General features: G+C 29.8%; 7 protein-coding genes and 1 long non-coding RNA gene across 13 annotated transcripts in view; 4 read left to right on the forward strand and 4 right to left on the reverse strand.

The window, feature by feature from the left end:
- LOC100652167 (monocarboxylate transporter 10) overlaps positions 1 to 9,575 on the reverse strand; it is a 47,166-nt gene extending 37,591 nt beyond the window's left edge. The window contains exon 1 of the mRNA XM_012313405.3: positions 9,412 to 9,575. The gene's annotated coding sequence lies outside the window, so the exon portion shown is untranslated. The remainder of the gene's footprint in view (positions 1 to 9,411) is intronic.
- LOC100646306 (ribulose-phosphate 3-epimerase) lies at positions 3 to 1,193 on the forward strand. The gene is made up of 4 exons (XM_012313395.3): positions 3 to 372; positions 487 to 594; positions 675 to 896; positions 974 to 1,193. Exons 1-4 carry the CDS (start codon positions 136 to 138, stop codon positions 1,082 to 1,084), a joined length of 678 nt encoding a protein of 225 aa, XP_012168785.3. The 5' UTR covers positions 3 to 135; the 3' UTR covers positions 1,085 to 1,193.
- On the reverse strand, positions 886 to 2,393 carry LOC105666214 (putative methyltransferase C9orf114 homolog). The gene has a single exon (XM_012313394.2). It carries the CDS (start codon positions 2,391 to 2,393, stop codon positions 1,257 to 1,259), a length of 1,137 nt encoding a protein of 378 aa, XP_012168784.1. The 3' UTR covers positions 886 to 1,256.
- LOC105666213 (transcription initiation factor TFIID subunit 13) lies at positions 2,482 to 4,947 on the forward strand. 3 transcript variants are annotated; one of them, XM_012313393.3, is made up of 5 exons: positions 2,482 to 2,622; positions 2,851 to 3,088; positions 3,193 to 3,294; positions 4,491 to 4,543; positions 4,629 to 4,947. In XM_012313393.3, exons 1-4 carry the CDS (start codon positions 2,596 to 2,598, stop codon positions 4,493 to 4,495), a joined length of 372 nt encoding a protein of 123 aa, XP_012168783.1. In that variant the 5' UTR covers positions 2,482 to 2,595; the 3' UTR covers positions 4,496 to 4,543; positions 4,629 to 4,947. The 3 variants fall into 3 exon arrangements, with proteins under 3 accessions (XP_012168783.1, XP_048265943.1, XP_020721071.1); XM_048409986.1 differs by having other exon boundaries at positions 4,491 to 4,947; XM_020865412.2 differs by lacking the exons at positions 4,491 to 4,543; positions 4,629 to 4,947 and having other exon boundaries at positions 3,193 to 3,332.
- LOC100644335 (protoporphyrinogen oxidase) lies at positions 4,140 to 6,412 on the reverse strand. Its single transcript, XM_003398778.4, has 2 exons — positions 4,953 to 6,412; positions 4,140 to 4,775 (listed from the first exon to the last, which is right to left on the reverse strand). Exons 1-2 carry the CDS (start codon positions 6,081 to 6,083, stop codon positions 4,443 to 4,445), a joined length of 1,464 nt encoding a protein of 487 aa, XP_003398826.2. The 5' UTR covers positions 6,084 to 6,412; the 3' UTR covers positions 4,140 to 4,442.
- Positions 6,641 to 9,406, forward strand: LOC100650852 (inositol polyphosphate 1-phosphatase). The gene is made up of 5 exons (XM_012313391.3): positions 6,641 to 7,008; positions 7,106 to 7,351; positions 7,523 to 7,793; positions 8,177 to 8,345; positions 8,418 to 9,406. Exons 2-5 carry the CDS (start codon positions 7,139 to 7,141, stop codon positions 8,860 to 8,862), a joined length of 1,098 nt encoding a protein of 365 aa, XP_012168781.2. The 5' UTR covers positions 6,641 to 7,008; positions 7,106 to 7,138; the 3' UTR covers positions 8,863 to 9,406.
- An 813-nt stretch (positions 9,576 to 10,388) lies between the features above and the next one.
- Positions 10,389 to 11,470, forward strand: LOC100647272. Of its 2 annotated transcripts, XR_001099104.3 has the most exons (3): positions 10,393 to 10,543; positions 10,679 to 11,218; positions 11,358 to 11,470. It is a non-coding gene; the product is annotated as an uncharacterized LOC100647272 (long non-coding RNA). The 2 variants fall into 2 exon arrangements; XR_007225681.1 differs by having other exon boundaries at positions 10,389 to 11,218.
- Positions 11,276 to 16,952, reverse strand: part of LOC100646069 (RYamide receptor) — a 46,154-nt gene continuing 40,477 nt past the window's right edge. For all 3 annotated transcript variants that reach the window (XM_020865403.2, XM_048409981.1, XM_020865404.2), the window contains exons 5-7: positions 13,865 to 13,933; positions 13,116 to 13,359; positions 11,276 to 12,550 (exon numbers count right to left, since the gene is read on the reverse strand). In XM_020865403.2, the coding sequence (XP_020721062.1) occupies positions 12,351 to 12,550; positions 13,116 to 13,359; positions 13,865 to 13,933 (513 nt within the window). In that variant the 3' untranslated portion in view covers positions 11,276 to 12,350. The remainder of the gene's footprint in view (positions 12,551 to 13,115; positions 13,360 to 13,864; positions 13,934 to 16,952) is intronic.

Consider the following 16,952-nt stretch of genomic DNA (forward strand, 5'->3'; position numbering starts at 1 on the left):
TACATTTCTTAACTAATACAACGAATCTAAGAAGAAAAAAATGACCTTGTATGAAAGGTCATTAGTCCAGTTGATAATACTATATTGTTATAACTGGAGACACGTGTCATTTGTTCGTAGCAATCTAATTAAAAAATGGCAAAAAAATTGACTGCAAAGATTGGACCTTCGATTCTAAACGCTGATTTGGCACAACTTTCAGAGGAATCACAAAAATTAATTAATAATGGTGCTGATTATTTACATTTAGATGTTATGGATGGACACTTTGTACCTAACCTTACTTTTGGTCCTCCATTAGTAAAGTGTCTTCGAAATAAAGTAACAGATGTCTTTTTTGAAACGCATATGATGGTTTCTAATCCCAATCTGGTATATTTTACCTTGCTTTTTCATTAATTTAAATTTTCAGTTGTATATCATTTCTATTTACACTTTATTTGAATAAATGTTATTTATAAATTGAACACTTTCCCTTCACCTTAGTGGATAGAGCCAATGGCTAATGCTGGTGTCAACCAATATACGTTTCATGTTGAAGCAGTAAACAATGTTCCACTACTTTGCAGAAAAGTAAGAGAAATAGGAATGAAAGTATGTACCTCATATTTTCAATAAAATTAAACTTGCTTGGTTAAAAATTATATTAAATACATTATTTCTTTAAATGAAAGGTTGGGGTAGCACTTAAACCACAGACTCCAGTAAATGTAGTTGAGGATTATGTTGAATTAGCAGATATGGTATTAATTATGACTGTAGAACCAGGTTTTGGTGGTCAAAAATTTATGGAACCAATGATGGAAAAGGTATCATGGCTTAGGAAAAATTATCCTACATTGGACATAGAAGTTGATGGGGGTGTTGGACCAGAAACTATTGATGCATGTGCAAAGGTATGTATTTAAATTTAGTAGATATATATTTTAACATATACTATAACAAAAAGAACATTATATATATTCTTTTTTAGGCTGGTGCAAACATGATTGTTTCTGGAACAGCTGTCATAGGTTCTTCTGATCAAGCCAAAGTTATCAAAACTCTAAGAGACACGGTAAATTGTGCATTGCAAAATAATTGAAAATAAGAAGGGAAGGAAAGTACCTCTTCTACATATAAGATTGATATGTTGTACTTATATGTTACAAATTTTGCAAATATAAAATTTTGTTTAAAATTTTTTACCAAAATTAAAAGGCAAATTATTATTTTCTATTTTTGTGCCATTACAGTCACTTATATTCATTGATAGTTCATATATTTGTAAAACTATTAAACTGGGAATTTGGCGGTAAAGAGACTTTAGGAAATAATTTTGCTCTTAATTCTGCTAAAGTGATTAAAATAGCTTCTTCTGTCCTAATAGTTCTTGATCCTTGTTGAGGACAAGTATTTAAATATTGATCAAACACCAAAGAAGCATCGTCCACATTCAAATTAGGGTCACTGTCTACTGCTGCTTCCAATCCACACAATCCTCCAAATATTATTAAAGCATGATGGTATTTAATACTTTTTGATTCTATATCATCAATAGAATTTCCTTTATCTGAAGTACCAATGGTCAAATCATATCCATTCTTATAAGGACATTGAGTTAACACCTCTGTAAGATTATTAGCTAATCTCACAGTATATCCCCAATATATTCCAGTATCTGATCTGGGAACATCAGGTGGAACAATAAAGCCTTTTATTTTTTTCGGATTTGATTGGTCTTTGGGTATCTTCACTGTAACCCTTAATCCATCTGTTAATACTTTATCTACAGAAACATCATTTAATAATCCTACATTCACATGAGAACCTTTGCCGGGTTTAACTGGCTTATTTGTAACTACTCCTTCTCTATACAAAGATATATCTTGCTGACGTAAGTGGTGTGGAGCATCCAAAGGATTTAATACTCCAGCATACTGCAAATCTTTATGAATCGGAAAGAAATACTTCCTTAAATATTGTGGACATTCAAGATACTGCAATATTCTAGCTAATTGCAAACATCCAACTCGTCTTTCACCTAAGAATTCGTCATTTCTTATTTTCTTCTTTTCACTTTCAGTTATCTCTCCTTTATCGTCAAAAACGACGATTTCGTTTATTTTATAAATACACGCGGCACGTGCTATTTGTCCTGCCAAATATGTTCGTAATTCTGGTGACTGAGCATTGTCTAAAATTGAACCAGGAACTGCGATACTCAAAGTCGAAATGTCTTTTTTTTCGAAATGACTTTCAACAGGTTTAGCCACTTCGTTCTGTAATTCTTTTTTAGTTTCTCCTTTCTTAAGCTTTTTTGCTAACCTCTCTTCCTTCCATTTCTTTCGCTGTTCTTTGTATAAACGATTGGTTTCCTTCCAAGTTTTCGGCGTAGCAATTACTGGTGGCATAATTTTTTAATTTTTTCAAACTCTTCCTTTAAACTTTAAGATATTTATCATTTACCACAATTATCTTCCAGAAAATTTCACAGAATAGTAAAACCATTGAACGCTACATTTGGTGTGAACGTGACAGGCAGTGGTTTTGTTTGTATATATCTTTTCATTGAGTAAGAGAATTTTTGCTAAATTCGTACAATTACATCAAATTATGGCCACGGAAGAAGGTTTCGAACAGGTTCTTATGAAATTTGACTTTATAAAATTTTGTCTTTATATAATTTTTGTCTTATGATAGTTAATTCAATAAAGTGAGATATTTAATATTACTTCTAAGGCGAAATGTCTAACCTTAATTATGTTTATCTCAGACATGTTTAAAATTAGCTTAATAAATATGTGTCTCTGAAATTAATAAACAAGATTATTCATGAAAATTATATGAAAAAAAATTGTGTTTTCACAGTTCGAAGATGAAGAGGCAGAAATTCCGATTGGCGGAACTTTACCCGGTGGTAGGAAACGATTATTTTCGAAAGAATTACGGTGTATGATGTATGGTTTTGGCGATGATCAAAATCCTTACACAGAAAGTGTAGATTTGTTAGAAGATCTTGTTATTGAATTTATTACGGAAATGACACATAGAGCTATGGAAATTGGTCGTACCGGTCGTGTGCAAGTAGAGGATATTGTATTTTTAGGTAGTAATAAAATATGTATATTGATTTCTGCATAATGTCATATAAATTATTATCTTTCCAAAAATTTGAAGTTGGCTTGTTAAATTGAAAATTTTATTTTACAGTTAGGAAAGACCCAAGGAAATATGCAAGAGTTAAAGATCTCCTAACAATGAATGAAGAATTAAAGAAAGCTAGAAAAGCATTCGATGAAGTTAAATATGCAGGTACTGTTAGTCAGTAAATTTAATTTGTCAATATCAAAGCATATAACAAAATACTTTTATTCTGCCTGAACTTATTATTTTATTAGAGAATCATATATATATATTCATATATTTTTTTTTTATAAAAAGCTTTTTTGTATAAAAAGAATAGTTATTTTCATGATTTTGAGAAAACTCAGATAGAGTTTGAACATAAATGATCTAAGTACTGCATTATAGTAGTTGCACAGTTTTTACAAGAACGGAATGCTACATGCTTGTGTGCTGCATTTTTATGATACTTCATGCTTGCTTATCTACATAACTGGAAGATTATGGTATACTTAAGATTGCTTAAATGTTTTTGTTACATAAAAAGAAATATGCATAAACATATATATTTGGGGGTTTATGTAAGTATTAGGTTGTCTGAAAAGTTACTTTCACTTTATAAGGAAATAATGGATGCACAACATTTTCCGTTTTATATCATTGTATCAAATTACGTATGATCTATTTTGTTTTATCATAATAAAGATAACAACGTTCGATAGATTAGATTTCATGTTTGTATAAAGATGCATTGTTGTAAAAGACATGTCTGTAAAAGAAAGACGCTTTCCCGACAACCTAATAGTAATACTTAGATCTATTATAAAATATAATTATCATATGAGTGCTATTTTTTTTTTTTTTTGTAGTGTTAGTAGTATCGTATATGTAAAATAGAGTATAAAACAAAAATCTATATCTGTACTAAATGTTCTATATTTTATTTCATGCACAATATATATATATTTTACACTTTTATAATAAAAAATATTTTATACATATGTTTTATTTTAATAGCTACAAAATCTTTTCACAGCTCTAGTGTAATAAAATGCTGGTTTGGAATAATTATTTTATGTTCTATTTACTTTTTATACTTTCATTCATTCTTCAATTTTTATATTATAATATCTCTCTTAATTTTTGTATTATTTCTATTTTATTGTGTAAATTGCTCTGTTTATTTTCATTAAGCAGCATGAACGATGCATGTTTTTAGTTCAAGTTAAATTACAGTTTATTTTTTGAAAAATTATTTTGGCTTAATTTCTTGCATGTATATATATAAGTGTTTCATTTTTAAATCAAAGAAAATTGATTGATTAAATTTCATAAAGTTATATCATAACCTGATTGATACTAGAAACAGCTTCTTTTGCTGACAGAATAACATGAGAGACTCCTACACCGTGATATGAAGAGCCACACAACGCTAAAGGTAGTTTATGCGCGGAGATGTAATTGTGGATGCGAGTTAAGCGTTGTGCGTGACCTATTATATATTGTGGAATACAATCTTTCAGAATGGAAACATTACATGCCTTGGGATCTTCATTAATGCATAAAAGTTTGTTTGCATATTTAACTGCTACTGTTTTTAAATGTTCTTCAGATGAGCATCTACCAAAGTATTTTTCAAACCATGCTCCACCCATCATTACTGTTAGTACCTGGATTTGAAAACAAAAATTGTATATATTGAACAAGAAATGTTTCTAGTCCATTATATATTTGTGAAAGATTATTTAAAAGTCAAAAATCATTTTATGTCACTGCAAAGTTACTTTATAAAAATTTATTATAAAAAACATTAAGCTGGTGTAATAAATATTTATATTTATACATACTGTCATTTTGGAATTTTGAGGAAGGGCACATGAATCAAATATTATACCCAAAATTGGAATTTCTTCTTTTGGTGGAATGAGAACCCCAAAGGCATTTATTGGTAAAACATTTTCAGAAAACTGGAGATTAACTACAGCTATCGTTACTGTAGGTATACTGTATAATTCTTTAGACAGTACTGGGTGTTGCTTTTGAATTAAATTAGCTAAACTCTTAGCAGGTAAACTTGATATGATATGAGAATATTTTTCAACTTTTCCATTTACAATTAATTCTACACAATCTTTATTAAATATTATTTGTTCACAGTTATGTTTCATTTTTATATTCACTCCACGTTTAGTAATATTTTTAGCCAGTGTTTGAGGCAATTGTTCAAAACCTCCTTCTAGTCCCCATGTACTCCATAATTCTCTTTTAGCTTTCTGTACTAAAAGCGAAGATATGTTGTTTGATTTTACTATTTTTTGAGTCTCATTTGTATTTTCCAATGTAACTTCTTTGTTTTCTTTTATATTTAATATATCTGAAAATTTTTTCTGCACAAGACCCATAAATACAGAACCATATTTTTGTTCAGTTTCAAATATATTTGTTATAAAAGATTTTGCACTTAATTGATGTATGTCACCACCACAAATTCCACATAATATTGGTGCAACCATCTTTTCAGATACATCTTTGCCAAATCTCCTTTCTACAAAATCATATATGCTTTCGTCATCTTTAAGAACTTTTGCTGCTTTAAAATCATTCCACAGAAGCCTAGCTAAAGAATGATTTAACAGTGTATTTTTCGTTATAATTCCTTTTAGGGAATTAGGTAAACAATGCAATACATTGTCTGCATAAATATATCGATTTTTAGCAGCAGGATGTTCAGCTTTAATTGGAATGACTTTAGACGATAAATTCAATTCTTCTATTAATTTCAATAAATCATGTGCGTTAGCTCTAATAACTCGTGGACCTGTTTCAAAGATTGTTCCATCAGGTTGTTTTACAGAACGTATCCAACCACCTACACGATTTGAAACTTCTAATATAACTGATGGAGCCAGTTTTGGATTTTCAAGAGCATAATATGCAGCTGATAAACCTGATATACCACCACCTAGTATAGCTGTCATGTTTAATTACATAAATATTCAAATGTATTAATGAATATTAAATTTATTTTGGATAAAATATGTACACAAATTAATATATTCGTATTATCCTGTTTAAAATAAATTAAATAATACTTATGTTTCTCCTTTTCTGTTATTAAAATGAATTATTCTTTGTTAGATTCTATAGTAATTTTATATTATATGTATTATACTAATTCAGCCTTCTTCTCATTAAGTCAATAATTTAAAAAGAAACTTTAAAAAAATCAAATAATCGAATAACTACAAATGCACTGCCAATGTTATATAAATTTTATTGTTTCACAAGCTAATTATTTTAGTGCATTTCATGCTTAAGAAAGGTTATATGTATTGTTTGAATCATTATATGCTATGTATGCACATGAAATGAAAATTCAATGTGTAACAGTGGCACTTTCTATTTGAAAATAAACATCAATGTAAACAAATTTCTTAATTTTTTATTTTTATTGAATTGTACATTATTGTTTTATATCTAGTTCTTTAATTGCACGAATGATTACAAGCAATAAGATAACCAAATATTTTAGAAATATCGATTTAACATTAGTTAAAAATTTAATCAAATAATATGGTGACAAATTTATCTACCATCATATAATAAACGTCATATAATAGTTTTTATTAAACAGTTTTAATTATATCTTTAATTATCTTATTTTGATGAGGCAATATTGAATTGATTAGGATAAAAATGGAAATTTCCGCTTGCGTCATTGAAATTATAATGCATGAATGACTATTTTAATATTCAGATATTCTGAGCTTGAATTGCAAACGCATTTATATTACTTGTTACGTTTTCATGCTACATCTACTGTATCATTAATTTGCGATTATATAATAGAATTTGCACGGGTTCCCGCCAAACCATTCTTTAACAGATTTGGTGCAAGAAAACGTATGTATTTCATGTTTTGAAAAATATTGTCTATAAACTTTTAATACTTAGTGCTTATTTAAAAATTCAACTTTTTAACAAGTCATTAATTTTATAGTTATTAAAATTTGGAATATCATTAACTGTTACAATGAAAGACGGAAGCAGATTGTTGTCTATTCTTCTGAAAGCTTCAGAGAAAGCAGCAAATATTGCAAGAGCTTGCAGGCATAATAATGCTCTATTTAAATTACTTGTACAAGAAAAATCAGAGGAAGAAAAGAATCCACGCTTCTTCCAAGATTTCAAAACCTTAGCAGATGTTCTTATTCAAGAAACGATCAAACATGACATAGGATTAGAGGTAAATTACTAGTATATATATAGTTCATTGTTTTGTTTAGAAACACCCACATATAAACGATGACTGAAAACATATGTACAATTGGTACAGAACAACTATATCAATATATTATATTAGATATATTTTCCCAAAAAGAAGAATATAAAACAAAGGTTATTTATAGAAAATTAGTTTCCAGAACTGGCTAAGGTAGTGCAAGGAGAGGAAACTAATACATTCAGCAATGCCATGGGTGAATCTATAGTGGTTGAAGTATGTCCGACTGTTGAAGAAACCACTGAACTATTAGCCAAAGTGATGGGTAGTGATATTGCAACTGCTGAATTATTAGCCATTGAAGTTCATAAGGATGTTCAATTCTTAGATATTCCAATGGTAGTAGAGCTACCTTTTGATTTTGATATTGATATTTATGATCTTGGTATATGGATAGATCCAATTGGTAAGAAACATAACAGTATAATTTAAATGCTCTAAAATAAAGATTTACTATATATGTAACAGATATAAAATAATATTAATACTGCTATTTTTATTAAAACGATGTCTGGGAAATTTATATGGTAAATATCTTCATTTTCATATAATTTATTCTTTATTGTTTTAAGTAATAGTATTATCCAAAGTAGCTTCAAATTTTGCTATTTTTCTGTATCTACTATATATTTCTCTTTTTATTCTATTTTTTGTTATGTATATTTTCATTCTACTTTATTATAATACATACTAATGGTATTCTGTCATGTTGTATGAGTATGTTAAATTTTCTATTTTTTTTTAGTTTAATAAAACATGTCTGAGGGGCAATTCATGGAACTTTTGTAGATTCAACTGCTGATTATATAAATGGGAATGAAAAGGTGGATGAAGTCACTGGCGTACATATGAGTGGTTTACGATGTGTCACTGTCTTGATTGGAGTATTCTTGAAAAGCACAGGCATACCAATTGTGGGAGTAATTAATCAGCCTTTTTATACAAATGTAGATTTACGGTAAATGGAACAAAATTTAACTTATACTTGTACAATATCAATAGTCAGTGAGTTTCACACTTCATTTTATAGATGGAAAGGCAATTGCTACTGGGGATTTATGGAAAAAGATGTTGGAACATGTTCTATAGTGAAAGAAACTACCAACAAAAAAATAATCGTTCTGAGTAGAGTTGAGGATGAAAATGTGAAATCTAAACTCTTAGGTGCTGGTTTCACTTTAGTGGAAGCAGCTGGGGCTGGTTATAAAATATTAAGCGTTGCCCTTGGACAAGTCGATGCTTATATTTTATCTAAAGGATCTACATACAAGTGGGATACTTGTGGCCCACAAGCTCTTCTACGTTCTTTAAATGGTGGTATTATTGAATTCCAAAGTTTTATAAGTAATCCTGATTCTGACTATATGGATGTAAAATATTTACCGATGTCTACCAATTTGTCGAATAGCAATGGTTTGATAGCGTACCGAAACTTTGAAACTTTGCAAACATTAAAGTCGATTTTATGCAAATAATGGTATTATGTTATGTACTTATTTTATTTATTGAGTGCTAATGGTACGTATATATATATTTGAAAGTACTTTAGAAAGGATTTAATCTATGCTGCATTTATTAAATTCAATTTTATTTACTTAATATTAATTTTATTTTTTTAACTTTTTAATTATTCGGTAACAAATGTTTATTGTATTCGATATATATTTTATTATTAATTTAATTTAATTTAACTTTTAATAGTACTTCTACAAATCAATCATGCCTCTATGGTGTATATGTAGGCTAACTCTAATAGAAGTTATGTTTTTGCTTTTATGCAAATATATATTTTAGTTTAAATTTAATGAATACAATTTTAAGCAAAAATTTTAGAAATTGGAATTTGCATCGAGTATATGGAATATTTTTAAATTTATCTGATTTTTTTGCATATTAAGTATTTATCGTTTTCAAATATGTCTAATGTTGTTATTTAAAATCGTAAATGTTAAATTATGTAAAATGTTAAAGAATGTTATATAATATCACAAATGAATAATAAAAATGGTTTATGTTTCACTTACGATCTTTTATCCTGCAGTCTATTGCGTTGTAATATTCCAGCTTTCACATATTTCTTCAAATATAACACGAAGCACTCACGATTAAACATATGTATAACGCACTTTAAAAAATTAATTCATAGTACATATTTTATACAACGTATACAATATAAAAGTATTCATACTCATTCGCGTTCATCGGAAATTTCAATATTTTAAACGTTTAAACGCATTTTACTTGCTTCGATAGTTTCAATATATATTTGTCCGTAACTAACTTCACACAAATCGTTCAAAATTCGTTATGAATTTTTATAATAGGCACTGTTACGTAGTTATTAATAAAAAAATTACGATTTATAGCTTGAATTTTTCAATTTCACGAGTTATTAAAGAAATGCGTATTTTTTTTAATAACATTGTGTCTAATGAATTAAAATTTTTTTCTATTTTGCAATTCGCACTCGAAGAAGATTAGAAAATTTTCACGCCCTCTGCAATTTGCTACGGCGGATGCAGGAATTATTTGTATCCTGTGTTTATATGCACGACGGTCGTATACACAGGTCTGGAAACTCCTGTAGGGAGGGTAAGACTTTCAAATTGGCCGCTGTCATAGCGTCTCAATGTATTTGTTAGGATTTTGCATTTAACACCACCCTGCGCTGAAAACTACTTTTTGCGAGTACTTTTTACTTTTCATAATTTTTCACAATTTATTTCGAAGTAAATAGATATACGAAGATTCTCGTTTTTCATTACATTTTTCACTACGTTTTTCATATTACAATATATTCGTTTTAATTATAATTATGCTGTATTGTTGCGATATCAACGTACCACGTTGCGTTCTAAATTAAAACTTCTTTCTGTTAAAAAAAAGCATCGTTCCAAGTCGACTTCTTTCGTTCTTTCGCGGGATTCTTTGGCAAGCCGCCGCGGCCACGCTGCGGTTTACTAACCGAGCGTATATGTATGGATTTACCGGCATAATCCAATAATATCGTAGGTTGCAGACACAAGATCGCGCTGCGTAACGAGTCTGGAAATTCTCGTGGTGCTCCGTATGAAAGCTCAGCGACTGTGGCCGTAATCTGCAACATCGCAGAATGCACAACTACAGTGGAATAGCCTACAATTATAGAAAATCAAGGTAATCCTTCCAGTTATCCACAAATGTAAACATAGTATTCAAAGATTTAGTAAATAGTCACTTCAAGTATTGATCTACACTCATGAATCCAAGTCTGAAAACGATTTATTAGTTGAAGCATGTGTTATTTCACAGAATAACTACAGCTGTTTTAGCCGTAGGATTTATCAACACAGCCTTCACCAAATTATATCTGATTTGTGCAGATTCGCAGAACATTTTACAGTCTAAAAATCTACTACCTTAAAGCCGCGATAAATCAACACAATTTAAACATAAAAAATGAATGTCTCGTCATACACGAGGATTGAAGATAACGAAATACAGAAGGCAACGGTTGAAAGTATAAATAACGAATCTCTTCCAGTCTATCGATCAGATTGTTGGCAAGTCCCCAAAGGAATGATAATACAGGTCGACAGAGGAAGAGCAGGCCAGGCAGAACTTGACATTTAGCCTGTTCAGACTTGATCTGATTTAGAATGCAGCTTGCAAGTCTTGCAACTGCGAGCACAACTATCAAGATCTGGATCATGTATTATGACAATATCCCTAACACTCAAATTACTATACTCCATCAGTAAGCTGCTAAATAGTTCAAGAATTAAAGAACTGAAGATCATTGACAACTTAATAAACAAGCCATATCTTAAGGAACAACATAAAGGAACAGAGGTACAAATGAATGAATGATTAGAAGTTAAGAGACTGAAATTATATACATAACTTTTGTTTTTTTTTTCTCAAATATCTCTTTTCTTTATTTTTATATAGTTTATATATATATGTATATATCTTTTTTCTTATGCTGCAGGTTGTATATAAGCATATATAAAAATGTACATATAATTATACCTAGAATAAGAACTAATGTTTAAGCAATGTAACAATGTGCAATCTCTAAATAAAAATAGCGCATAGATAGTATACAGATTTCAAAGGCTTAAAAAAAAATTCTAAGGAAGTAGAAAAGGAAAAACGAAGAAAATGTTTCACATATTTGTAATATGTTAGAAATCTCTTTTTGTTTAACAGTTTTTGTTTACAATATGGTACAACTCTGAATCTAAATTAGTGAACCTTCATCAATGTTATATTGCTATTTACACGAATAGATAGACAAAATATGTTAAATTGTACTATTTTAATTTTCGAGTTCTACTTAATATTTTATTCAATTTTTAATATATCATTATTTCATCAATCGAACAAATCTAATTTTGTTGCAAAAGCGACGAAATATTGTAACTAAATAAAACATAAATATATATATGTATAGAACTCTCATCTACCTATATTATTTTTCTTTTACATATTTTGTATAAAAAAGCTTAGAATTATAGGTGGCAATCATCGTGACTTCTTAAGAATTGGGGAGAAAGTATTCGCCAGGTATTGGCCTGGGCAGTTTAATTGGGAAAGCACCCGTCCGGCAAGTGTTCGATCGAATTCTGGTCTAGCAACATGATTGGCCGAATATTTTTTGGCCTACGAATATTAAGTACGAAAAGGACGAAACCTATGATAGTATCTTAATTGAAAATAATCTTCCCTTACATCCACCCAAATCCACGTTACGCTCATTTTATGATTTCTTACAAATTGTCATTATATTTATAGTCACAAATTTCTCTGCAGAACTTATTCAACTTTTTCGTTGAAATTCTTCCAATACTTTTTTTATATATATTACGTATTCCTTTCCTTATAAACATTTGCATCATTTAAGTATTCTTGTATTGTACTTTCTATTTCCATATTTATTCATTTAACACGGAATCACATGTAATTTAATTAAATAGTCCTTTTACAATTGTTCTTCTGTGTGGGATTCGAGATAAACGAGTTGTCGTTGTAATGGTTGATTCACTGGTCGAAACGAGTCATTCCGGATGCTGGCACTTCTTGCGGGTGCAGTATGGTTTCCGTTTGTTTTGCGGCGGACACTGATGTAGGTTGTGCATGTGTTCATACGTCGCAAGACGGAATGGCCCGAATCATTGATACCTGCAATTCAAAAAACCATATTTTTGGTAAAACGTATGGCTAAATACATTGGTCTCTCTGCATTAAAATCAAATGAAAAAAGCAAACCGATTCAACAAATAGTTTCCAAAATAAAAATTCTTAGATGTCGCTCGCTTTCATGTAAAGTGGGAAAAATCGTCGAATTCGAAATCAGCAAAATGATGATTTAAACTCTCTTATTTAAACGCTCTAATTTTACATTGAATTCATTATATTTCACATCGAAAGGAAGCTCTGGTGTCAACATTAAAAAATTGTCAACTTGATATAGAATGAATCGTGAATATTAGAAGCCTAATATTGATTATTTACACATTATATACTAAAGAATATTTTATTCCTAACGTTTTATATTAATTAAGACAGCTAAGGAATTATTTAAAATTTTCATCGAGCCTTTAAAGGATAAACTAAATAAATGCACTTATTAAAAATATATCTTATTCAGATAAAGTTGTTAGTTGAACGTTACACGTCCATAAAATTTATACTATTCGAAATATTCTATCCGACCTTTTGTAAAGTTTGATATTACGATATGCACCTGTTAAGGGAATGCCCATTGTACTAGCATTATAATTATCACGTTGCCTCCCTCTACGAAGCATGCGATGTGCACCAGGCAAATGTCCGATCGCAGTTACGAAACCAGTCCGAAATCTCGCGTTCATCCAGCAATAAATTACTGGATTGTAACAGGAGTGTGACATGGCTAGCCAATGAAGAACCATCCATACGAACGGAAGTCCAGCCCAACTTTCCAGAGTCTCGTTATTATCCATTAGTAGCTAAAAATTTGATAATATCGCTTTACTTAAATATATTTTCTTCATAGGATTTAATTATCTCGCTTAAGTATGAATCTATAGTGTATATCACGTTACTACAGTAGAAACTCCGTTTATATGAACCTGTCGGAGGACAACTTGGTTCATATAATCAAGTCGTTCATATAACAGGAATCCACTTATTTCTCTCCGCTACCTATGATTTTTCGTTCAATTAAGAGGGGTTCACGTTCACATAAGAGGATTCCACAGAACATTTTCTCTCAAGTATGTAATAATGTTGCAAATTTGTAGCCACTGCAGAGCGTGAGATCATGTCACATAACGCGTGCCTCTACTATTTACATCTTACTGTTAGACGTTCATATAAGTTTTATTAAGTTCATATTAATCGTGTACTACTTCATATAAATGAAATTCATATAAACGCAGTTCCAGTGTATACTGCTGTAGAAAAAAATTTACCGGTTCAGTTATTCGGGTTTATTGGATCTTTGTCACTTACGTTTAATATATTGAGTGGAAGCCAACAAATAGTGAACACTATTACGACCGTTACCATCATTTTAATCATCTAAAACAAATGTAAAATATACAATTATGATTATTTTCTTATAATAGAAAATAGAAAAGTTTCTGCTCAAATGAAGAGTATGAAACGAAATAGTACTTGAGTAATATAAAATTTTTTCGCTAGACGTTCATTTAAAAAAAATATTTTTTACAAAGATCTATTGTAAACATGTCGTTTAAAAATTTCATTAAACGATAGGAACTTAGGGAACGATTAAAATAGAAGGTTTACAGAAATAGAAGTGTTAACGCATTTGTTACACAGTAGTCTTTTTTGTGAATTTTATGATATTTCTTTGTGTTAATAGACAGTGGATATATTGGTTAAATTATGAGAGAAACACGTAGCTAGCCAGAATTTAATCAGGACACACTCGTAAATCATGCGCGGCAATTATTTTTTCTTAGGCTAGAGGTATCGTTAATTTTCATGGTCTGTCCAGTGCTGGTTTATTTCACTGTGCTGTAGCCAGTAAATACGAATGGTATTATACATTATTACAAACAACATCGTTTTCTCTATCATGATCGCAACTGTGAATTACGATTCAATTTATTTTGATTTCTTTAACAGTCCAGTTATTTTGAAAATTGAAAATGGAACTTCATTTTCCAACTTTATAGATGATTAAGAAACTTAATTAAATAAGAAATTATAAAAGAGAAAGGAAAATACAAGAACTGAAGAGAATTTTATATCAGTAAAATATTTATAGATTTACCATCTGACAGGAAATCAAATTATTTTATAGAAAGTTTTATTATTTTAGTATATCTATATTACAAATCGCAAAGCTATGAAAAATGAATTTTTTCGCACGTATAGTCGTAATAACGTGATTCTTTCCTACGTTACAGACATTCAAAATCGCTGTCACTATTTTTCCACCTAAAAACGGAATTATGAAACGAGATATTATGTTCTTTTTTTTTGTTCATTTCTATAGATAAAATTCTTAAGAAGCAGGCGTTTTCTTCATCTCGCTGGTAAGTATGTACTCTTACACTCTTACTCAATTTTGGTCGTTGTGTTTTTATAACAAATATTTATGAATGTGGCAGGTATATATTATGATTTCCGGATTTCCTAAAGATCCGTTCTATATTTTTATCTTTGCCTCTTTTTTTTCGTTTTTTTTTTTTATTTTCATATCTACATATACCGTCATAAATATGTCCATAGATATTTCTTTTTCGGTATATTTAGCTTTATAAATACGGAGATAAGCATATAAGGTAAATTGATACGAATAACGGGTTTTTACTTCATGATACAAATATAATATTTATTCAATATTTTTGTTTTGTTACGTAATTTAATGTTTTATTAACAAATTAATGTTTATACACGAATTAAATTACTAAATTACTCATCTCAGACTGTTTATAATCTTCCCATTATAAAAGCATCATCATTTTTCGAACATCTCTGGTTACTAAGTGGTAATATCGTTATTTGAATATTCGTTGTTGGCTACTGCATTTCGTAGTAATAAAAATGTAAGTGTTAATCGTATTGCAAACATACTTCAAACTAATATCAATTCTATTAATGATAATTTCATATTTTCCCCAAACTTAAGAAATCTTATAGATTATATTTAGTACAAATTCTATAGAAAGATATGATTCATTGAAAAATGATCTAAAACAGGGTTGAAGAACATAATAATTTGCCAAAGAATTTAGCAACAATACATGCTGAAAATCTCAAATGTTTCAGTTGTCAAGTTGGGAATGTACTATTTTTTCGATTTTTCCTGCCTTTCATTTCCTTTTTCGTTCTTTTTCTGTTTATCTCATTGACATTTCAATCTCCGCTGCCCGCTTTTCAGATAAGGTTTTTGCTTTTCTCGTTCGAACACACCTCGATAAATACGAGCGTTTCTCTTATCGCGTTTATTGCTGATATTTCGCGCAATTCTACACGTCGCTTTTCGTATTCTGACATGACGATCTACAAAAAAATCTGAGTAAAGGTTACTCTTGTAGAAAAAATCTACTCAAGGAATAATTGTTCCATATCGATCTACGTGCGTTTGTTTCCAAACGATACCTCGAGATTCGCTACGATTTCGATAAACTGAGTTTACCGGAGCTCTAAAGAACTTTGCTACCGTTTCCTCAGTGAAAAGCACGATTCATGAATTTTATAGGAGGAAGTATTACGACTCTCTATGTTTGAAACACACGAAGTGTATTCTCGCTATATGTTAGTCGATGCTTAAGAGGCGGCTGCCATCAAAGAAAGACAATGAGGAAAAAGAAACAGAAACGGAAAATCTAAGCTAATTTAATTTTAACTCCAGGAAAGGAATTTACATTGTACGACAGAGAAAATACTGTAATTTAATTTATTTAAATAGTTTTAGAAATTTAGACTAATTTTGAATCTTTTGAACCTCGTATAGGAAGAATTATTACCTTGTGTAATGTTAAGAGATTGGATTAACAAAGATATACACATAAGAATATACCTTATGTGTATTGTTTTTTCTAAACAATGACCGTTACATCTAATGCTTTCTAGAATACGTTACTAGTTTGTTTATAGTGAAAAATTAGTATGCTCGGAATTTAAAAGCTTTTGTTATGTAACAGTAGATATCCTACATTTTCATCTTATCACACAGTTGTCCAAACTTTCTAGCGTATTTCACATTAAATTTGTTTTTTAAAGGAAAGGAAATTTTAGGCATTCGATGGAAGATTTGAATAGCAATTTCTCCAACCTGACACTGTTACTGGTGAGATGTATAGGCTGTAACATAGCGCAGCAAAATTTCCATAAATTCATCCCTGTTTTTCGACTCTTAACGGTCGACCTGTAAATCCTGTGTCAACTAGGATATTTTCATTTTGCGACGAATTTACGGGTTTTTCAAAGATGTTGTACTAAAACGACTCGCTTGTTTATTCTGCAATTTTTGATAGATAATAAAGATAGATTTCGTATTAGAAATTTTATAACGTTGTAACGTTATAAGCTTTACGTCGCTTGATGTGCTATTCATTTTACG

This window comes from Bombus terrestris, chromosome 11 (genome assembly GCF_910591885.1).
Source record: "Bombus terrestris chromosome 11, iyBomTerr1.2, whole genome shotgun sequence".
Lineage (NCBI taxonomy): Eukaryota > Metazoa > Arthropoda > Insecta > Hymenoptera > Apidae > Bombus > Bombus terrestris.